The 24,329-nt window shown below is 34.2% G+C and overlaps 2 protein-coding genes across 3 annotated transcripts in view; both read right to left on the reverse strand.

Moving 5' to 3' along the window:
• b4galt4 (beta-1,4-galactosyltransferase 4) overlaps nucleotides 1-22,128 on the reverse strand; it is a gene marked incomplete in the record, with an annotated part of 30,592 nt that extends 8,464 nt beyond the window's left edge. Inside the window, 6 exon segments of one of the 2 annotated variants that reach the window (NM_001007401.2) lie at nucleotides 1-87; nucleotides 3,166-3,353; nucleotides 9,962-10,194; nucleotides 14,933-15,391; nucleotides 17,882-18,050; nucleotides 22,056-22,128. The exon segment at nucleotides 1-87 is cut by the window's left edge and continues 36 nt beyond it. In NM_001007401.2, the coding sequence (NP_001007402.2) occupies nucleotides 1-87; nucleotides 3,166-3,353; nucleotides 9,962-10,194; nucleotides 14,933-15,203 (779 nt within the window). 2 annotated transcript variants of the gene reach the window in all.
• Nucleotides 1-24,329, reverse strand: part of eif4e1b (eukaryotic translation initiation factor 4E family member 1B) — a 109,951-nt gene that overhangs the window by 49,813 nt on the left and 35,809 nt on the right. The window lies entirely within an intron of this gene.

Consider the following 24,329-nt stretch of genomic DNA (forward strand, 5'->3'; position numbering starts at 1 on the left):
CAGTAGGAGTTTGGAAAGCCGTTCACTTTGTGGAACTGGTCCTTCGTCATGGCTGAGACGCCCCCGAAGTATCCTTTGTATCTGAGTCTGGGATATCAGGGGCAAGAAAAGCCATAAGTGTCGGGTGAACTCATTTTAAACATAATTAAATGACTAAATTATGCACAATTGGAGTATAACATGGGATTTTAAAATGAAACAGTGCAGTTATGAAATTAATTAGGGTACAACAACAGTCAATGTAGCTAAATAACAATGGTATTTAGAGATGCAGTGATAAAAATGTAGTGGAAGTCAAAGTACAAGCTGCCTAAATATGTTTTCTAGCTAGCACAATTCATTAAAGAAACAACTGGACTGGAAAAATAAATTAATAAATAAAATCAAACTGAAAAACACTTAAAATAAGCAGAATCTGAGTCCTAGTGAAATATAACACTGGATGTAATCAAACTAATACAAAGTATATCCCATTTTTTCATTTCATTACTGTAAAGTGTTTACATATCCTCTTGATCAGATTACAGGAGGTTTATATCAAGCCCGATCAGATTGATTAAGGTGTTATCAGTACATACTGTAAGAGCTTTTCAGTAAAAACTCATTACTGAAAAATGCTGTAAAACTAGTAGCGTCACTGCTTCCCTTTACAGTCCAACTTACAGCTGAATCAAAGTTGCCACTCCTGTTGAACTGTATTATTAGTCAACGAACTGACACAAACCAAAAATACAGCATTCATGAGGAAATGCATGTTGAACTTGTTTACAATGAAGAGACTTTAGAACTGCTGTGATCAACTCATAATGTTTCTCAGTGAATATTAAATTACTGAAAGAACTGGAGTTTATTTAGTATTTTTATAGGCATATTTTTAATGTTATAAAAGTTACTTTACAGTAAAGTAATAAGTAATTTCATTACTTTTTACATTAAGTAATTAGTGATGTAACCAACGGGCCTGTATTAAGAACAAAGGGGCCACTGGGCACGTTGTCTTGTAAGGCCTCTTAATTAAAAAAATAAGAATAATATAATAATTTTTAAATAAACAATTCATTAGAGAAACAACTGGACTGGAAAAATTAATAAATAAAATCAAACTGAAAAACACTTAAAATAAGCAGACTCTGAGTCCTAGTGAAATATAACACTGGATGTAATCAAACTAATGCACAGTTCATCCCATAATTTTTTTAAATAGTTTGCCTGATTATCTGTATAAAGCTGCTTCGAAACTATGTGCATTGTATAAATTGTTACAGAATTAAGGTGTACTTGATTATTGTACTTCAAAGTGATCCAATATGAATTAATATGTATCAATATGTTTAAGTGCAGCGCTATTCTGTCTTGAATGGATTCTGAGCTTAGTTTTACCAGCAGATGGCGCTGTATGCTTTACAAACAGCCTTAATCTGCTTGCCTCCACTTTCTTACAAATACCACTTGAATCCAAAATAATCATTAATAAAGTTAGGAAAGGTTTAAGCAAAGTGCTAGAGTCTATAGTGAGCTTTGTTTACATTAATCTCATGACATAAAGGCCAAATTACATGACTCAGCCGAACACACAATCACTCTTCTTTAGCGTATGGTTAGATGCTAGTCTGGAGCGCCGTCTGCTGTGAAAAAACTAGTCTAAAGTGCTACCTTCTGTTAAAAACTAGCCTAGAGCGGCATCTGCTACTAAAAACTAGCCTAGAGCATAATCTGCTGTAAAAAAAAAAAAAAGTCTAGAGCGCCACCTGCTGTTAAAAACCAGCCTAAAGTGCCTGCAATTACAAACTAGCCTAAAAAGCTGTCTGCAGCAAAGAAACTAGTCTAGAGCACCAGCTGCTGTTAAAGACTAAGCTAGAGCACTGTCTGCTATTAAAAAACTAGCCTAGAGTGCAGTCTACTGTAAAAAACAAGCCTAGAGCGGCAGCTGCTGTTAAAAACTAGCCTAGAGTGCCACCAGCTGTTAAAACCTAGCCTAGAAAGCCGTCTGCTATTAAAAACTAGCGTTGAATACAGTGTGCAGTAAAAACCTAGCCTAGAGCGCAGTCCGTTACTGAAAACTAGCCTAGAGCACTGTCTGCTGTAAAAAAAAACTAGCCTAGAGCACCGACTGCAGTTAAAAACTAGCCTAGAGCACCGTCTGCTATAAAAAAAACTAGCCTAGAGCACCAGTTGCTGTTAAAACTAGCCTAGAGTGCCACCAGTTGTTAAAACTAGAACGCTGTCTGCTATTAAAAACTAGCATAGAATACAGTGTGCAGTAAAAAAATAGCCTAGAGTGCTGTCTGTGGTTAAAAACTAGCCTAGAGCACCACCTGCTACTAAAAATTAACCTATAGAGCGCCATCTGCTGTAGAAAACTAGCCTAGATTGCCACCAGCTGTTAAATACAGGGATTAAACTAGCCAAAACCAAAACTAGCCTAAGAGCACTAGCTGCTGTTAAAAACTAGCCTAAGAGCACTAGCTGCTGTTAAAAACTAGCCTAGACCACCAGCTGATGTTAAAAAATAACCTAGAGCAACATCTGTTAAAACCTAGCCTAAAACTCTGTCTGCTATTAAAACTAGCATAGAATATAGTGTGCAGTAAAAAACTAGCCTAGAGCACCATCTGCTACTAAACACTAGCCTAGAGCACTGTCTGCTGTAAAAAAAAAAGTAGCCTAGAGTGCCATCTGTGGTTAAAAACTAGTCTAGAGCGCCGTCTGCTAAAAAATAGCATACAGAGCGCCATCTGCTGTAGAAAACTAGCCTAGAGTGCCACCAGCTGTTAAAAACTAGCCTAGAGCACCGTCTACAACTAAAAACTAGCTTAGAGCAGTATCTGCTTTTAAAAACGAACCTATAAAGGCATCTGCTGCTAAAAGCGAACCTAGAGCACAATCTATTAAAAATTACCTTAAAGCACCGTCTGCTGTTAAACACTAGCCTAGAGCGCAGACTGCAATTAAAACAATAGCCTTGAGCGCCATCTGCTGTAAAAACTGTCCTAGAGCGTCACCTGCTACTAAAAAAAGCTCATAATTGATTCAAGAGAATATCGATGCATTTTGAAAATCTCACAATCAATGGAGAACTGATATCTCAAACTACTTTTCACAGTAGTTTGCTCTGTAAAATAACACAGCTCCTCAGTTAAATGAAAAGGTCTCTATAATACTCACTTGTACCCAGTGGAATTCCTCCCGACCACTAAGTGCTTCGGCTGTTTCGCGCACATGTATAAGTTATGATCATTCTCAGGAACTAGATCAACATCATGGAAGATGAAACAGTCCCAGTTGTAGTCTTTCAAAGCCTCGAGGTAGCCAACATTTAATAACTTTGCTCTGTTAAATGTAGCAACTCCGGCCTAGAAAAAAACAAAAACACACATTAACAGTTAACAATGGTTTATGACTTAAATGATAGCACAAACATCTGTAAATTAACCACTGCAACCTAGATTTACCGTTTCCATAGTTAATTATTAAAATATTAAGGATCTGCTGAAAGAGAATATTGATCATCAAGGTTGGGTTACACGAGTAACACGAGTTATGTAATCAGATTACTTTTTCAAGTAACTAGTCACACACTGGTTTTTCATTTCCCAGATAACATCAAAGATACTTTTTCTCACTTACTGACCGCTGAGAAAAATCATTAAATAAAAATGTGTTGTGTACGATCTGTACGAACATTCCACTTGCTGTAGTTCTAGCTAAAATGCGAACATCTCACTTATATACAGAGACTTAGCATGCTTCAGTGACCATAAAATAAATAAAAACAGTGAAATGCAAACTGTATTCATTTCTGAACAGTGTTGAACTTTGAGCAAACACAGAGTTTAGTCACTCAACAGTTCACTTTTGGTAAAAAAAAAAAAAAAAAAAAAAAACGCTTTATATTTTTCCAAAAATACGATTTTTTAAAAGTATTATTATCACAAACAAGTTAGTCCAGTCTAGATGAAAAATGTAATGCAAAAGCAACATAATGCACTACTTTCCTTAAAAAGTAACTAATGTATCATATTTAGTTACTTTGATTTCTTTTAAAACTCCACAACCCTGCTTATCTTAATCTAGTTTTTGATCATTTCCCAAAAACAATTATATACATTTAATAGTGCTGTCAAAAAGCGAATGCAGGGAGAACATGCAAACTCCACACAGAAACCGCAACTGAGCCGAGGCTCGAACCAGCGACCTGGCGACCTTCTTGCTGTGAGGCGACAGCACTACCTACTGCGCCACTGCGATTAATTTTCAAGAAGAAAAATGAAAAAAATTGTATCTATTAACAGCACTAATATTTAATAATATATATCTATACTACTTATTAAACACCCACATTTGTGTTTCAAGTGGTCTCTTAATCTTGGATTATACCATTTCAATACTCTCCTTCCATAAACAGCTGGAAAAATAAATATTCAACACGCCACCCTTGTTGTCAGAAAACATGTTTCTAAACTTGAAATTTTCAACAGATGTTGGTAACCACCAAAGAAATCCCTGTATCCACAGAACAATCTATTTAGTTTACAAACAAAGTTGTGTAATAAAATGAAATGACACATGAGTAAAAGTATTGAACACACGAAGAAAGGGAGGTGCAGAAACAGACAGCAGCTGAAATCTCACAGAAGTTCTTCAGCAACCCTCTGCCCTTCCTCAGTGTAAATGAACATCAGCTGCTTCAGTCCAACATCTACATTAGCAGGATGATGATGAAACCAGGGTGGACATTTCAGCAAGACAATGATCCAAAACACAGCAAAGGAAACTCTCAGATGCTTTTAGAGAAAGAAAACCAAGCTGTAGAATGGCCAAACCAATCACCTGATGTGAATCCAATAAAAAATACAAATTAAAGCTCAGATTTGATAGACGAGACCCACAGAACTGTCAAGATTTTGACACTCTGCTAAAGTCTGTGGAAAAAAACCTCACACCTGAGCAATGCATGCGACTTTACTCTCCATATGAGTGTCTTTAAGCTGCCATCACCAAACATTTTATAGAAAGTATTAAATACATTTCAGTAGTTCAGCACTTTCTTCTTGTGTCGTTTCATTGTTATTACACATCCACACAGATTTTTTTTGTATTGTTTGGGTTTTTACCAAAATCTGGTTCAATTCCATCTCAACAGCTCCTTTAGAAATATTATTCCCAGGAAAAAACACGACATGTTCAATATTTATTTCCCCCGCTGTATGTTGCATAAAAAAGCTGCAAAAATAACTGTCTATGCCAACACATTTTTTTTTTCAGTGCGTGTATCCTGGGAGCAGTTCTTTTAAAACCAAAAGAAGTTTTGTTTGGCACTGCTATTATACATGTATCTCAAAGAACTATAATTAAAAAGGAAAACAATAGTTGTAAGCTCTGAATAAGCCAGGCAGCCATAATGACAGGTGTACTGGCAGAACTGGCAGAACTAGAATGGGAACATCACACAAAACCTGGCGGGGGGCATTCATCATAACATTCATAAGCTTCAGCCTTACATTTCCTTTAAATAAAACTGTATGATGCAGTATATTTTGCATCAGTTGGTGGTTCTGTCAATACTGTTGGCGAAGATATGTCATGCTGAGGGAGGAAAAAGCTGACTGTAATATGAAAACATTTCAGAATTAAAAACTTCCTCTTTGAATGTTTACGCTGAAAAATCAAATAGTTATGAAATCTGACTAAACACATTAATCACAGTAATGGTTATTCAGCAGTGAGAAACTTAACTTGTGTATTGAGGTGAAAATCACTTGCTACTCAAAAAAATTATATAAATAAACACCAAAAAGTGTAACTTCCAGAAGGACACATTTTCATGTGTACAAATAATGCAATTATATCCACTGATCTGAGTAAGGACTAAAAGATGTTCATGAGACGAGTAAATCTCTAAACCCCTATAAACATGCAATGTTTATTATTTTGATTATTAAAATTAAATTATTAAATATTTGATATGCAAAAAAACTAGCCTAAGAGCACTAGCTGCTGTTAAAAACTAGCCTAAGAGCACTAGCTGCTGTTAAAAACTAGCCTAAGAGCACTAGCTGCTGTTAAAAACTAGCCTAGACCACCAGCTGATGTTAAAAAATAACCTAGAGCACCATCTGTTAAAGCCTAGCCTAAAACTCTGTCTGCTATTAAAACTAGCATAGAATATAGTGTGCAGTAAAAAACTAGCCTAGAGCACCATCTGCTACTAAACACTAGCCTAGAGCACTGTCTGCTGTAAAAAAAAAGTAGCCTAGAGTGCCATCTGTGGTTAAAAACTAGTCTAGAGCGCTGTCTGCTAAAAATTAGCATACAGAGCGCCATCTGCTGTAGAAAACTAGCCTAGAGTGCCACCAGCTGTCATGAGACGAGTAAATCTCTAAACCCCTATAAACATGCAATGTTTATTATTTTGATTATTAACCAAGAAGTATGACTATTTTTACTTTCAATATTCATATATAAAACAAGAGAAATGATAATAGAGTAGGTGTGTGTTGTATTTTTTAGTTTACACAGACAAAGAAGTTTTGTTGGTTATAATATATAGTATTTGTGTTTCAATATTATATATATTTTAACGAGTGGATCATATGTGTTTTTTTATAAATAATAAAAATAAATAAATAAACATTTTGGTCAGAAAAGTAATCATGAAGACATTAATTAAAATCAGTGTAGATCGCGTAATTTAGGGTCATTTGATATGCAGTGACACGCATTTAAATATTAACACTTTTGACGCTGATATATAATCATAAATTCCTCGTGCTGCAGGAATTAGGAGGTTTGCTGAAGGTGCGGCAGTCGTGTAGTGAGGGGTTTTCGTCTATAATAAGCTATGACAGTTTGCGTTCACTTAACAGTAAGAATGATTAATAAATCCACATGAAATAGTCCCTTAAAAGTCAAGACTCGTCTTCAGTTTTGGGCTTAGGCACGCTTTGCACTCACACTACAAGCGTACCGCACCTGAGCCCAGGTGAACCGCACTCGGGCACACCTCTTTCCACCGGGCCAGGGCCGGCCAACCGATCCACGCCTGAGCCCGATTTAGAGCACTCACACTTCTCAAACAATCCGGGAAATGGGCATGGGCAAAGTTCGGATAGCATAGTGTGAGTGAGCCCTTACACTTTGCTTATTACACACAGGATGTACAGCAATACACAAATATATTTACATAAGAACAAAATTAAAGGATTGAAATGTTACAAAAATTATTTTCTACATAAATGTAAAAACCACTGCCTTCATCATGCCCCAAGGCTTTTTTCCGTTTATTCATGTTAATCTGCTTTTGTTTAAAGTTGTAATTATTATTAGCAGTATTATTTATTATATGAATATTTATATTTGTTATTAATAAAAGCAAGTTTAGATTTGTCCACCTGTCAGGTTTTAGAGACGTCTGCATCACCATATGGAGCATAAGAACAGGACGTGTGTTTGGATATAACTCAGTTTTTTGATCACACTTCACTATTATTCATTTATTTGTTTGCAGGAAATTAGATCTGAATTTAGAAATAGTTTTGAAGCAAATCTTTGCGCTTAAAGAAAATTAATATGTGAGCTAATGGATGTCTTCAGTGGAGTGTGTACAACACTTATCTACAAAAGTAAATGGCTAATGTAAAGAGTAAAACTAAAGTAAAGAGAAAGTAAAGAGGCCGAATGGAGGAGGCTCATTCTTTATCCTTGCGCTGCAGATGCTCGGTTTAACTGTTTTCTAACTAGTGAAGCGTTCAGTTTTTCCACTTACAAAGTCCGGCATGTAAATAGCTAATGCGCCATGGCACAACGCAACTGACTCCTAAAGGGGACGGGAGTGAGACTATGATTGCTTTAATGCATGTTATGCTCAAAACACACCTATAACTAGAGTCAGATGGAATCTGCAGACGTTTTTTGCTATTTCTGCGGAGAATTTTGGTAAAAATCTGCGGATTTCTGCAGAATTATTTTGAGATTATCATAACTTAAACCTTAATATGTGAAATAATAAATAATATCTTTTTAACTTTTATTTAATGTTTAAAATGCAAATCCAATAAGATTCACTTTATTTGGTAAACAAAGCAAGTCTCTCACATAATATATCTACTAAAAGACAGAAAAAATTACTGTACAAACTGCATTGTACATAAATCAGATGAACATTCTCATATTAGTCAATAATATTACTAAAATTCATTTAAAAACTGAATAAATATAGATTTACACACATTAACTCAAGTAAATAAATGGAATTAATGATGGGCTAAAAATCTGTTGAAATCTGCAGAATTCTGCACTCGCAGAATCAGTGTAGGCCTAACTCATTTAGAAAATAAGCACAACCCTAGCACATACCATATTTTTCCATCCTTAAAAATAGCAAAAGTGGATTCGGAAATGCCCTTAATGCTTTGCGTCATGCACTTTAGACTTTGCGCCTACATCATGTGTTGTGCTTAATTGCATTTGTTTAATCAAGGTATTGTGTTTGGATGAGGTAAAGTTTCAATGCAATATCAGAACAAAAAGAGAAAAACACATGATTATTGTTTAACCAGTTAAACTCTGATGCTATTTTGGGATTTCCGCCTGGATTTACCTACCAACATTTAAAAGCTTCCCAAATCCACATGCAGAAGTGTAAATGCAAAAATTTGGTATAATTTTAAAGAAAACCCTTTGAATTTTCATAAAACACAATTGAAAGTGTTTAAAATATCTGTATATGTTGTCTGTGTTATAATAAACACCTAAAAAAAGGGCTTTTTGTATTTTCTTTTTTATAAACTCAAATTTGAAAGTGTACCTTTTAAGTTCTGATAGGTGTGGTCTAGCATGCTGTAATTAATTTTGGTGGTTCCTGCACATGTCTGTAATCAAAGGAAAAAAAATGTCTCTACAATAATCTAATTAAAGGTTATTGTATTCCAACTGATGAGAGGTGCTATACAAGCCACAGGGATCGATCATTGTTTTCATATTTCACTATTCTTTTGTTTGATCAAACATAATTCACTGTGTTTGGACCACATCAGACATATAAAAAGGATTACTTATGCACATCACCTCAAAAACAGAGGAGAAATGGCCCTGAAGCGCACAGCATAAGGTAAGAGATGACAGCTGTCTGTGCTATCTTGGGCTGCTTAGTGATCATAAATGTATTGTTTACACTTCTGCACCATGGAAACACTGCTATTCATTCGGCAACTGTTTGATATGCGAATATAATTCAGTAAAAAGAATGCTAGAACCGTATGAGCACCGGTAAGAGCTTTCATTTGATCTATAACTTGTACATGTGTCATTTAAAAAAATATGAAAATGAACCAATGTTTAATACCCAGCTCGGGTATCCAAAATACTGTGTATTTAAGTGTAAATAACTTGTGTACAGTAGAATAAGGTGATGCATATGTGCATAAAATATAGATTATACACTTTCAAACGAAACCACTAACGTGGGTCTGGTGCAATGCTAGCCCTTTAAATCTTAAAGCGAAAGTCGATGATGTCACTTAACTGGTTGATAAGGATGTGTGTAATTGCAGCTTTCTCTCATTTAAGTTTCAGGCCGACTGTTTGGTGAAAGTGTCACAATGCAGGCTTTGCAAACAGTCTGTTATTTAAAGATGGGGCTGTGCAAACTGTAACAGAGTCGACAGCAAAGCCATGGGCAAACATTTGCTACACGTTTCAATATGAAAAGGGCGTTTTACGTTTAACGGTACAGAAGCAATAAATAGTCTATTTAAGGTCAGAGAAGAAAGGATAAGGTCGTAAAACTGGTCTAAAAGGGATAGTTTACGCAACATTCTGTCATCGTTCACTCATCACCGACTTGTTCAAAACCAGTTTAAGTTTCTTTTATTCTGTTGAACACAAATGAAGATAAAACATTCAGGAGGGCTAATAAATCTGACTTCAATTGTATGAGCTCCTGTCAGGCCTGTTTTCTTACCTGGTGAATGACATAGATGGCGTAATGAAGCTGCTGTCTCTGTAGGAAAGGGTGAAGGTGGTAGAGGAGGTAGAGCAGGTGCTTCTCTCTGTTTCTGTGAGGGATGAGGATGGCCACGCTCTGTCTGGCCGTACAGTCCGAGGGTTTATACTGACCCTCCACGACCTCCGCGTTTTCAATCTCTACCTGCTCCAGCGTCAGCGAGGGCTCGAATGTCAGCTTCAAAGAGCCTCCTGTGGAGAAGAGCAATCAGAAAACTAAATAAACACACATGTACGCAGGGCCGCAAGTAAGTGAAAGGCCCACAAGCCAGGTGCAGACCTTAGATACAGCACCAGCTGGGGCCACACATTAATTACAGGGCCCCATCTTTGGAAACAAGCCCAAATTAGCAAACAGCTGTGGAGGGGAAAAAAACTGTAACAAGTAAACATTGACATTCGCATAGAGGTGGCTGCGAGATTCCCACACATTTCCCTTAGGCTTGTAGTTTGATGGTTGAGATTTGTATCCAGTGTTATCAATTCATTTAACAAATACCAAAAGCTTGAATAGTAATGTAAGCATGTTTAGCACATATTCTAAATCTGTTCTCTTATACTCATTAGATGGAAACTGTGCTTTATTTGCAAATCTGTTCTGCTATATTTTAGTTTTGCGCATGTTTAATGCACATCTTTGGTTCTGAATAGTAATGTTTGGCATATATTCAACAGAGGCTCTTTGAAAATGCATGCGGCAGCCTACATTGTTTTGAAACTGCAATAATGTACTTAAAAATTTATTTGACTGCAGTTTTTAGGTAAAATGAACAGTACTGGGCAGTATGACGCCAACCACTTGTTTCTATTCACATTAATGAGAAGGTTAATGCATTAAAAGTGTGATTTTGTAATGAAATATCGGTCACACTATTTTAAAGGTGCGGTATTTAAGTTTGACACCAAGTGGTTGAACTAGGTATTGCACTCCTGGTTTAAAACACACGCAAGCGCAGGTTGCCAGATTGACAACATCAACAGGATTGTGCCTGACTATTGAGTCTAAAGGCTGATTTGAGTCCATTTTAAATGCTAATAATGCGAGTTTGAATGCCATTTTACATGACATTTATTGCCGTACTACTAAAAGCAGCAGCAGATAGTTCACCTCACATCTTGAAAATAAAAAAAAAAACTGTTTAAAATTTAACTTTAGAACTGTGACTCGGTGCAAGCCAACACATATTAGTGATTGGCATATACATTTAACAATGTTAGAGGTTTAATATGTATTAGTTAGATTATAAACCTTTGGAGTGCAGTGAGTGCACTATTCTCTGCATCTGAATGGCTGTATTTAAATTTCTGTCATATTTCCCCTGGTGCAAACAGCCAAACTGCTTATTAAATCTCGCCACGTAGCATATAAATAGGACACAGAATTACAATGTAACCAGCTCACCCAATGTTTACAATTGTATTATTTATATGATTAGCTAATTAATAGCCACCTCGTGGAACTCTGAATCTGCATCTCATTTTGGAGGTTGGTACTGTCCACTGAAGATCGCATTTCGGTTGCGGACACATACTTTAAGAGCCCTCCTGATTTAATGGCAGTGGGCTGGTTAAAGGGACCAAAATAAACACTGACGTTCCAGCACAGAACTGACTTCTGTGACTTCTGACATTCGGCATTCTTTTTCAGATAAACAAAAATTACTTAATTCACTTTACATGTTTCTTAAATATCTACAAACTTATTGTTGTATTTTTATGCTTTAAAGCCAAAAACTTACATACAGCACCTTTTAAGTACAAATAATGTTATTAACTAAGACTTTTCGCTCATTGAACTACTAATTAGCTGCTTATTAAAAGTTAGTAAGGTAGTAGATGGGTTTAGGTATTGTGTAAGATTAGAGATGTTAATATCGTAATAATAGGCAGATAATAAGCAGGTAGTAGATGGTGTAAATCACAGGTGTCAAACTCAGTTCCAAAAGGGCCGCAGCTCTGCACAATTTAGTTCCAACCCTAATTAAACACACCTGATCAAACTAATTGAGTCCTTCAGGCTTGTTTGAAACCAAGCGGCAACCTCCCGCTCTCCCTCAGGAAGCCAATACGGAAGTAACTAAAACTGCAATTCATCCGAAATTCCGCTAGTCTTGGCCGCTCCTGGCTCCAAAACAGAGCAAATTTCAATTGAGCCCACTGTTAGAATGGCCAACTTTAAAGCAGAAAAAAAGGTGTTTACAGCCTGGTACAAAAAAAGATTTTGGTTAATACAGGTAATATTACCCTTCATGACAACTGTGAGGGGGGTGAATTTTTTAATAACTCATCCGTTTCCTTTATATTAAGTTATATTAAGTTTGCATAATTAAGGGCGTGGCCACTTGAGTGACAGTTAGGTCTCGCTGGTCGCCGTCACGTCACCTCAGCTGAATCCTGCAGATTAGCCACTAAACTCGGCATATTTATCGTATTTCTGTGTTGTTTTATGTGGCTTTACACAGTCAACTGCCTTTTGGACTTGTTTCCTACAATTATTAGATGGCATGGCATGCTGAGTGCACTTAATTGTGCTCACAAACCATTCACGTGGCCTCCGTTTCCCATGTGAGTAAAGTTACATACTTATATACAATCTCTATACATGTATTTGTTTTATTTAAGATCATTTATCGTTTATATTTATATTTAGAGCTGTAATGCACTCCAGAATCTGTCAGATTGATTAGCTGTAGGCTCTAGAACAGTCATCTGAAGCGTTGTCATACAGTGTTATGCTGGATTTCATTAATAGTCTTACATTTACTAACACAGACTGTATCTGAAGTGTTTGGATAAAATTCGCGTTTTCCTCCTGTTGAAAAACGTCATAAGAACAATGTTTAGTGGCTCAATGTATTACAGCAGTGTTTTTAAAAGACTAAACACTTTATTGATATAGTTTACAAGCAAGCACAAGTGGTCAGAATACAAACGAGTCACAGGTGATAAAGTATTAAGCATTTCTCCCAAAGTAAAGTGTGTCTGAACCAGGTCCAAGCTAAATGCTAGCAGGTGTCTGTAGCTCCGCTCACTCTCCGCCTCTTTGCCCTTGTTTGGTATCCCGCCGTGGGTGTGATAACGTGTGACCAAAATGGCGACGGTTGGCCACGCCTACTTGTGGCTTCTTTTGCGCTCTTCAGAAACCTATGGGTGACGTCACGGATACTACGTCCATATATTTTACAGTCTATGTTTGAAACCCACAGGTAAGTGTGTTGGAGCAGGGTTGGAACTAAACTGTGCAGGGCTTCGGCCCTCCAGGAATTGAGTTTGACACCCCTGGTGTAAATTGTTACTTAAACTAAAGTGTTGCTGAAACATCTATACATGTTTAATGGCTTCCACTAATACCCAAAATAAATCACAAATAAATTATCTAAAACAATACAAAACAAACGGATCAGTACTTTAAAAAAACACATAGGTCATTTTGTTTTTTTATAAGGAGTAAGTTGACATGAGTATTTTTATGATATCTGTACTTAGTGATTGATCTGGGAACTTTGCTTACTAATGATAAGATGTCAGACAAAATAATGAAGCTTCTGGGGTTTTTTTTATGCGGGCAATGAAATAGAACTGATCCAAAACAGTACCCATACAGTAATCTATAATACTATAATCCAGCTCAAGTCACATGACAGGCTTGTGTGAGGAGCACATCTCAGTTTAATCCAGAATCCTCTGATATTGTTCCCATTTTGATAAAGCTCTAAAATATCTCATAAGTTTGCGTTTTCAAATAAAAATGGTTTGTTTGTCAATAAACAATGGCAAAAAGTAATCAATAGTAAGGTTTAAAAAACGTTAATTTCCTGCAGATATTTGAGGGCGTACTTTAACACCCCTGATCGCCCATTGTGTTCACATGCTCAACAGAAATGACTGTGATTGGCTGTGAAGGTCATCGGTTCACAAACTCAGCACTGTTTACCGAGTGCAAACACAGATACACAAACACTGGAGTGTTTTAAAGTCGCGTCAATCAGCTGATCTGTCTATGAGCAGCTAATAGATTGACTGATTTACTTTAAAATGCTTCATGTCCCTTTATATATGATTATCAGTTTTTCTTATTTAACCTTCTGGGGTCTGTGATGATTCTGGGGCCCCTGAGATGTTTTGGCATGCCCTAACATTTGTGCTTATTTCAGCTACTTGTTACATAGTATTGGCCAGGATGTAGTTTTTGTGTTCAGCACAAACTGTGCTACAATTATATGTGAGAAATATTGATGTAAATGCTTGTGTATATAAATATTATAAAATATTATGCATGGTTAGTAGGTTTTAGAGAAAAACATTTTAAGGTCCAAAAACACACTGAATAGGCCTTAACAAGACTTTAGAGTAACCAGTCTTGTAGGCTAGAATATTTACTTCCCAATTGTTTGAAAATTATTCTGTTCTTTTATTCAAAGAAAACATTACAATAATTTACATTTTGTAAAGTCTGTTTTGATTTAGCTCAGCTGTATGTGTGGAAGTGACAATGGTTATGTATAATTCACACCTGGAGAGACAAAAGACCCTCCCCCGCTGGCTTATGTTCACCCTTAAAAAAATTTAAGGAGGTCTGAATACTTTCCGTACCCACTGTATATTGACCGCACACACAGAAAATGTTCGTTCAATCTACTTATATGCAATAAGCTGCAACAACACAATTCTTGAGTTTTTATTGGGCACAACTTAATTCATTTACATTCAATCCACTTAAATTTGTAAAAACTAATAAGTTAATTTAATTCCTTCATGTTGTCCCAACACAAGTTGATTGTGTGGAACCCAGAATTTTTACAGTGCATGTAAAGGATTACTTTTTTATTTATATACTCAGAACTCTAGATTTCATATTTCTCACTTTATTCAGAACTTTAGGGCAAACAATTGATTAAAATGTAGAAATATAAAATAAGGCAGAACTCACGGAGCAGGGGTGAATTCTCCGGGCAGCTCTCTTTGGTCGGTGGTTCCTCTACACGCTCCTCAATGCTTTGGACCATCTCCGACTCGAGTTCCAGCCGATGAAAACCCTCCGCATGTTGACCGTCAAGAGGGCTCGATCCTTCCTGGACCGACTTAACTGGGCCATCATTAGAGAATGTTGCAATCCACGCTACAACGCAAAGACACAACAACAGCAGAAACAGACACTTCCCCTTCCTGATGATCTTGAGCATGGAGGAAAAGACGGCCATGACTGAAGATTAGCTTGAGGTGAAATCCAGAGAACAAGAGAGAGACATCGGAGCATCTGCTCCAACTTCAACAATCGCTCTTAAGAGTTCCAAAAGTCTCTTTCATCTGTTTTTTTATTCATTTTGTCATCGGAAGTAAAAAAATCTTCAGTTGAAGCAACTGTTGTGGCGAGTCCTTAATAGAAAAGCTGAAACACAAAGAACATTCGTATTAGCTCGGCTGATATGATTTGCAACTAGTGATGAATAGGCCTGTCACATTAATCAATATATCAACTTGTCAGACAACACATGGACATGAGCTCAATCATTTTTAGTGATGCAATAGCTGATTGTGCAACATCTCCTTCTCTATTGGAGGTGTCAGTGTGGTTAAAAAACACTGTAGTTTTTACTATGAGTTACTATAGTATATTTTCATGTGGGTGCTTGACAACTGATAATAGATCTGCTAGCACAGTGGTTCTCAAACTGTGGTATGTGTACCATTATTGGTACACAGGCTTCCTTCTAGTGGTATGCAGGGGAATCGATGAATAATTAAAGTAAAAAAGAACACACTTTGTTAGAAAATAGGAATACATTTTTTATTATTTATTTCTTTTAATCAAACAATTATTTGTATTGGTCATGTAAGGGTCATATATTAACTGAACTTCTGTTGTGTGTGAGTGCTGTGCATGCTAATTAGCATTTTTGTAAAAGTAGATAGATGCGGGTCCAAAATTAAATTCAGCTCTGCAGAAACTTCCTATCTGAAGAGAGGTGTTAAAACTGAACACAGAGCAAAGTTGTATGCTTTTTTTGTTGTGCAGAGAATTGGTAGAAAAAGAGGAAGTATGTCTGGGGTGCGGCCAATGGAGGACTGAACAATGACTGACAAATGACAAATTTCATTAAACTCCACCTGTTAATATCAGCTGCCTATAAAGTCGGGAAAAGAAAGTTGTTGCGCACCTTCTTAATGTAACTTTTGCATTGCATTGAGGATAACAGAATTCTGTGAATCGAATTATTCATTTGTATCCAATAAATTGTTAAGATTTTTGACATTGAAGAAAAACCTCTCCTGAGCTTTTCTCTTGAACACGCATGGAATTGATTTAATATTCCAACAACTTTTAACCCTTTGACGCATAACACCCATGTGATCAGTGAATTGATTTTAATAGGGTAAACATTTTATTTTGTTTTCAATTTTCATTAAATCTAATGTTTGACCAAACATGCATCTGTTTAAATTAAAAGTAAAATATAAAAACAAGGTTGTTTAACTTACAAAGTTTAACTGTAGCACATACAGTAGATCGTTCACAGCAGACAGATTACACTCAGCTTTATTCACAGTTATTTCATAAAAGTTATAAAATTATTTTAAAAAATCATAAAATAATAGAAATGGAAGAATCGACCAATAGAATTAAAAATATATGTACATTTATAAAGCTATAATTGAAAACATTTTTACATTAAATTATAAAAACAAAAAAGAGTTTAAGCTCATACAAAGTGAAATAAATAATACAATTATTTGTGGTTCTCCCCTTTTCACTGCTTTCTAAGCTAATAATCCATGATCATTGAAACTCAAATACATGAAAAGGGTCTAATAAGATTACTTAAACACTCAAAATTTCTAAATTTCAACAAAATTTTTATATTATATTATATTATAAAATTCTATATGATATAATAATATTATATAATAATATTATATATTTATTATATTATATTATATTATATTATATTATATTATATTATATTATATTATATTATATATGTATTTATTTATTATATTATATATTTATTATATTATATTATATATTTATTATATTATATTATATTATATTATATTATATTATATTATATTATATATTTATGTATTATATTATATAATATTATATTATATTATATTATATTATATTATATTATATTATATTATATTATGATGTGACAGCAAAGATATTAAATAAATACATGGAAGTTCATGAAGTATTTATCTGCATTTACAAATGCATTCAATGTTTTAATCCATTAATCTTCCTTATTAAAGTAAATAGTATTTTTTGACTAGTTACTAATCATATATTATGAAAAACAGTGAAGTCATTTTAAAACAATTAAATAGTGATGATCATGTAGCGAATAAATGTTAAATTAAAATCAATTCCTAAGTAAAATAAATCAATTGTGTTGTTTTTACTTGTTTGTACACTTGATTTATCCACAACATTATTCGTTTCTGCACAGATTGATCATTAAATATATAGGTTTAATGTTTTTGAGGTGTTTGTATATAAATTCATATTAGCACCTTCATCCAGCAATCTTGCTTTTCATATTTACTTTACAAAGTAAATCAGTTTTGGTAAGGTAATAAGCATTATTCATTGCGTAGACAATCATTAACACAACAAAAGCTTCATCACAATTAAAAAAAACACAAATGTAAATATGAGAATTATGCAGAGAGCAAACAGAAACAAATCAAAACTCTAAAATATTTCTGTATCCATTAGACATTATCAAACTACGCTGTCAAAGTAAACTGGAGATTACTCTGTTGACATTAACTTCACCATCTTCACGCACCTGATGTGCTCTAAAACAGAATACACGTTTAGTTATACAACCTATTAATTCATGTTAAAAATAAATGATTACACCTCTTTCCTTACCGGCAGCTGGTCACATTCCTCAGGTTTACCGCCCTAAACAATACAGTTCTTTTTCCTTCTAGCATAGCTTCTGTCACTTCTCAATGTCTCAGGTTTCATGTTGACACACTTTACTGGTTTAGGTCTGTTGTGTGCATTTCATCATCTGTTTCCTTTGCAACAGGACCTACTGTGCCACGTCGAACAATCGAAAAAGTTGATTGTTTTACAGTAATGGTCCTGTTTTAAATACGTTTACTGCTTTTTGTTTTACTGAATAGTTCAAAGAAATTACATTGATGACTGATTGTGGGGGTCAAATGATGACAGCCTCTATCAGTAGATTGAGGTAAAGTTGGTTTTATATTCACGTGATCGTTCATTTTTGAACAGTGACATGGTAACTATATTGTTTACAATGCTACTTTGGTCTTAAATTGAAGGCAGGTATGACTTCAGAACAATTATAACACTATTTAATTGACTGCGAATAATGTTGTACTGCTAATATTACTTTTCTATTCAAAATTTGCAATGAAATTTGGAATTTATATTATCAAGATGAATGTCCAAATGTGCGAATATAAACCAACTTTAGCTCAATTCTCAATAGCAATATAAAGACATTCATGTATAACTTAAGTTATATTAAACTTTAAATCGCATAACATCACTTCAGTATTTCTTAAAATCAACATTTATGTCAAATACTTAATTACAACAGCTTGAAACAATGTTTAAAATATAGTTTGTGTACTAAAGCACCATAAATAATAGGACAAATTACTTGTATCTAACACTTTTAATTTTAATTGGCTTGATATGGCCTCAATTCTGATCACAGCTAACAATGTTTTCGTGTTAACGTTGGTTTAGCATTTCTTAAAATCAACTATTAGGTCAAATATTTCTCGAAATAACGTTTAAAATATAGTTTATGTCTTAAAGCACCCGTGTATGAATTTAGGAAAAGTGATTTCTAGCTAACCTTTCTTGATATTAATTTGCTCAATAAATATTTAGTTCTGAACCCAGCTAACAATATTTTTGTGTTAACATCGGTTCAATATTCTTAAAATAAACAATTAGGTCAAAGACTTCTTGAAATCCTGTTTAAAAATATAGTTTGTGTCCTAAAGCACCGATATATTAATATTCTTAATAAGAATTAGTATGATATGGATTTAATTCTGAACACAGCTAACAATTTTTTAGTGTTGACGTTGGTTTAGCATTTCATAAAATCATCTAGTAGGTCAAATACTTCTTTAAATCACGTTTAAAATATACATAGTGTCCTAAAGCATTTCTATGTGAATGATAGAAGAAGTGGCCGACGCGGTGGCGCAGTAGGTAATGCTGTCGCCTCACAGTAAGAAGGTCGCTGGTTTGAACCTCAGCTGGGTTAGTTGGCATTTCTGTGTGGAGATTGCATGTTCTCCCCGAGTTCGCGTGGGCTCCCCCCACAGTCCAAAGACATGCTGTACAGGTGAAGTGGGGTGAGCTAAAATTGTCCGTAGTGTATGTGTGTGAATGAGAGTGTATGGGTGTTTCCCAGTGATGGGTTGCAGCTGGAAGGGCATCCGCTGCGTAAAACATATGCTGGATAAGTTGACATTTCATTCCGCTGTGGCAAGCCCAGATTAATAACAGGACTAAGCCAAAAAGAAAATGAATGAATGAATAATAGGTAACGGGACTTGTGACTTGTAACACTTCTATTGGGGTAAGGTTGGTTTTATATTAGAACATTCGTTCATTTTTGAGCACAGACAGGTTGTGAAACGGTAACTACATAGTTTAATTTGAACTTTCTCCTTTCAGAAATTTATTCTTTCCTAATGCTAAACAAGGAAATCATTTAGCAGCAAATGACTATCAAAGTCCAACATTGTTCAGTCATTTAAATAGTGCATTAAGTTGCATGCTATTTCAGACCCAATAATCAACATGTCATGTCACAAGTTGTCACTGTTAAACAACAAACGAAGGTGTGAATATAAAACCACCTTGACCTCAATAACACTTCTTAATATTATTATTTTTTTATTTAAATTCAATTCTGAACACAGCTAGCAATGTTTTCGTGTTAACATTGGTTTATAATTTTTTAAATCACCTGTAAGGTCAAATACTTCTGGAAATCACGTTTAAGATATAGTTTGTGTCCTCTATTATAGGTAAAGAGACTTGTATCTAACTTTTCTTAATATCAGTTAGTTTGATATAGATTCAGTTCTGAACACAGCTTATGCCATTTTTGTGTTCCACATTTCTTAAAATCAACAATTATGTCAAATACTTCATTGCAACGTCTTGAAAACCTGTTTAGAATATGAATTATAGGTTAAGTGGCTTGTATCTAACACTTCTTAATATTAATTTGCTCGATATACTGTAGATTCAGTTCTGAACAAAACTAACAATATTTTTTGTGTTAACACCGGTTCAACATTTCTTAACATCAACTATTAGGTCAAATACTTCTTGAAATCCCATAAAAAATGTAGTTTTTGTCCTAAAGTCCCTATATATTAATGTAGGAAAAGTGACTTAACACTTTTATTGGATCAAAGTTGGTTTTATATGAGAACATTTGTTCATTTTTGAGCAGAGACAGGTTGTGAAACGGTAACTACATAGTTTAATTTGAACTTTCTCCTTTCAGAAATTTATTCTTTCCTAATGCTAAACAAGGAAATCATTTAGCAGCAAATGACTATCAAAGTCCAACATTGTTCAGTCATTTAAATAGTGCATTAAGATGCATGCTATTTCAGACCCAATAATCAACATGTCATGTCACAAGTTGTCACTGTTAAACAACAAACAAAGGTGTGAATATAAAACCACCTTGACCTCAATAACACTTCTTAATATTAATTTTTTTGGATTTAAATTCAATTCTGAACACAGCTAGCGATGTTTTCGTGTTAACATTGGTTTATAATTTTTTAAATCACCTGTAAGGTCAAATACTTCTGGAAATCATGTTTAAGATATAGTTTGTGTCCTCTATTATAGGTAAAGTGACTTGTATCTAACACTTCTTAATATCAGTTAGTTTGATATAGATTCAGTTCTGAACACAGCTTAAGCAGTTTTTGTGTTCCACATTTCTTAAAATCAACAATTATGTCAAATACTTCATTGCAACGTCTTGAAAACCTGTTTAGAATATGAATTATAGGTGAAGTGGCTTGTATCTAACACTTCCTAATATTAATTTGCTGGATATAGATTCAGTTCTGAACAAAACTAACAATATTTTTTATGTTAACACCGGTTCAACATTTCTTAAAATCAACTATTAGGTCAAATACTTCTTGAAATCCCATAAAAAATGTAGTTTTTGTCCTAAAGTCCCTATATATTAATGTAGGAAAAGTGACTTAACACTTTTATTGAGGTAAAGTTGGTTTTATATTAGAACATTCGTTCATTTTTGAGCAGAGACAGGTTGTGAAACGGTAACTACATAGTTTAATTTGAACTTTCTGCTTTCAGAAATGTATTATTTCCTAATGCTAAACAAGGAAATCATTTAGCAGCAAATGACTATCAAAGTCCAACATTGTTCAGTCAATTAAATTGTGCAACAAGTCATTAAGTTGCATGCTATTTCAGACCCAATAATCATTGTAGCATGTCACAAGTTGTCACTGTTAAACAACGAACGAATGTGTGAATATAAAACCACCTTGACCTCAATAACACTTCTTAATATTAATTTGTTGGAAATAAATTCAATTCTGAACACGGCTAGCTATGTTTTCGTGTTAACATTGGTTTATAATTTTTAAAATCACCTGTAAGGTCAAATACTTCTGGAAATCACGTTTCAAATACAGATTGTGTCCTAAATCACCTGTATATTCATTTAGGAAAAGTGACTTGTAGCTAACACTTCTTATATTAACTTGTCTGATATGAGTTCAATTCTGAACACAGCTTAAACAGCTTTTCTGTATTAATTAGTCATATTAAAGCTAGTCATTGGACTATCTGACAGCGTGATTTAGGAACATGGACGCACATTCGACAATAATCTAGCGATTTAAGGTTAGCTTAATAACTGAGCTATCTATCCACACGCTAAGTACACACTTCTTGAATGATTTTAAACGAGAATGAGAGAGCGCAAATACATGGTGAACAAAAAGGTAGACTCTAAATAAAGGTTTAAAAGACTTACGGCTGTAAAAGCAGCTGTACCTTCCGCTCAATCCCACCGCTGTAAGGATTACACTCGGCATTTCCGCAAATACAGACGCTGGAAGGGACGTCATTGGCTGGAGACTCTGGAGGAGGCTGGATGAGCATCGCGACACCTGCTGGCACAAGACTAACCATTCTGTCGATGACACCTTTGCTGATCACTTTTGTGACACTGTTCAACAATAATTTTAATATCATTTTAAATATTTTTGAAATATTAGGAGCAGGGGTTAAGGGTAGAAGTAAATCAAAAAAAAAATACAATTTAATGGGTCATTTATTAAATAATGTGAATAATAATACTAATATATTTACTGTTCTGACATTATTGTGAGGGTTGGGGTAGGGGTAGATGTTAATACAATACAATTTAATGGGTAATTTAATAAATAATATGAATAATACTCGGTATATTTACTGTTCTGACACTACTGTGATAATTTATTACATAATATAAATAATTATCGTTAACTTGCGGTCGCAGTGGTATCCCTTCTAACAGTTGGTTTGTTTAGCATCTTTAGCAAGGCTAGCAAAGAGCAGTGTTGGGTAAGTTACTTAAAGTTACATTTAAATTACGTTTCTAATTACTTTGTCTTGCTTACTCGATAAGTATTTACTTTACAACATTAGCCTATATATGGGTAATTCTTCAACTACGGGCACTTTTGTGTCCTTTGATCATATTTCCAAAAATATATATAATTTTGTTCAAGTTCCTCTTTCTTTGTCAAACTAATAATTAAACCTACTTTAAAAATATTTACTACCTTTCTATTATACATTTTTTAAATATTATTCAATCTCCTTTTAGATGTCGAAATCAGTGTTTTTACCTTGTCACACACCCAGAGTTTTAAACTTCAATGAAAATACCATTTTAAAAGATTGTTTATCTGGTATCTATTAATGTTTCTTAATGAAGCACTAGTGAAATGAGTTAAATATTTTATAGTTTTTAATGTGAGACTATTATCAATATTATTTTGTATACAAAATATAGCTGTGGTACAGTATCAGTGTCATTTCCAGCACAACACTGTAATGTCGCTTTACAAAGTTTGTGTGAGATTATTTAGGTTGTTTCTCTGAAAATGAATAGTGACATCTGAGAACATCTTCAAGATGGAGGGAATTTACATTTTCATCAACAACACTTGAAGAAAAATCAAGGTAAATATTGCTTGATAAGGAAATACATTTATTCTACATCATTTCCGAACATGCTGTATCTTCAAAGATGCTTTTAAAAACTAAACCAAACTATATGAAGGTAAATAAGAGTGTTTTGTAGACATGAAAGGCTAGTCTCAATCGCGAATCGGTGAAGCTCTTTTTCATTTATTCACAATAAACTGTAGACATGTCATTTCCACCACTGTCATTTCCATCACCACACACATTTTAAAAAAATATTGAAAAAGTTCTCATCACACATTAAAAGTGTATTCACAATGTATAAGTTCCTGCTCTAGTTAATGTACAAATTTAGTTTATTTGTTTTCTAATAAGCTCTTAACCGAATTAATATGAAATTTTAGAGTGTGACAGGTGTACAGCTCAGCATACAACTAATTTACTTCATTGACAAATGTGTAACTATTATATATATATATTGTGGAAAGATTGGTTAAACTAGATACTAAAATGATCTTAGACAATGTTTGACGGCCATCATTTATATCATTGTGAAATAAGCAGTATATTGAGATGTGCTGGAATTGACATTTGTTCAGTTCATGATGGAAACATGTTTCTCTTCTTATCTAAAACTAGACAAACAGTTTAAACTTATGAGGCTGTTGTGCTACATTAGAATAATTTTTTTTTACTCAACTTCACAAGGCTAAAAGTGCCCATAGTTGAAGAATGGCCCTTATAAGCAATATCACACAAGTAGCAGTGTGATATGGCTGTTTATTGGCACTGGTGGGGCTAGCCCGTAGGGCTGGGGGACCATAGGCAAGATAAAAATAAAAAAAAATAAAAAACTGGGCCCACTGGTGTAAAATCAGTAAAAAAATAAAATAAAATAAAATTATATATATATATATATATATATATATATATATATATATATATATATATATATATATATATATATATATATATAATTATATATATATATATATATATATATATATATATATATATATATATATATATATATATATATATATATATACACACACAATTTTAATATTTAGGTGTACACATTTTTATCAGCTGTAACATACTTAACCTATAATGC

Source organism: Danio rerio, chromosome 5 (assembly GCF_052040795.2).
Source record: "Danio rerio strain M-AB ecotype USA chromosome 5, GRCz13ab, whole genome shotgun sequence".
In the NCBI taxonomy this organism is placed as follows: domain Eukaryota; kingdom Metazoa; phylum Chordata; class Actinopteri; order Cypriniformes; family Danionidae; genus Danio; species Danio rerio.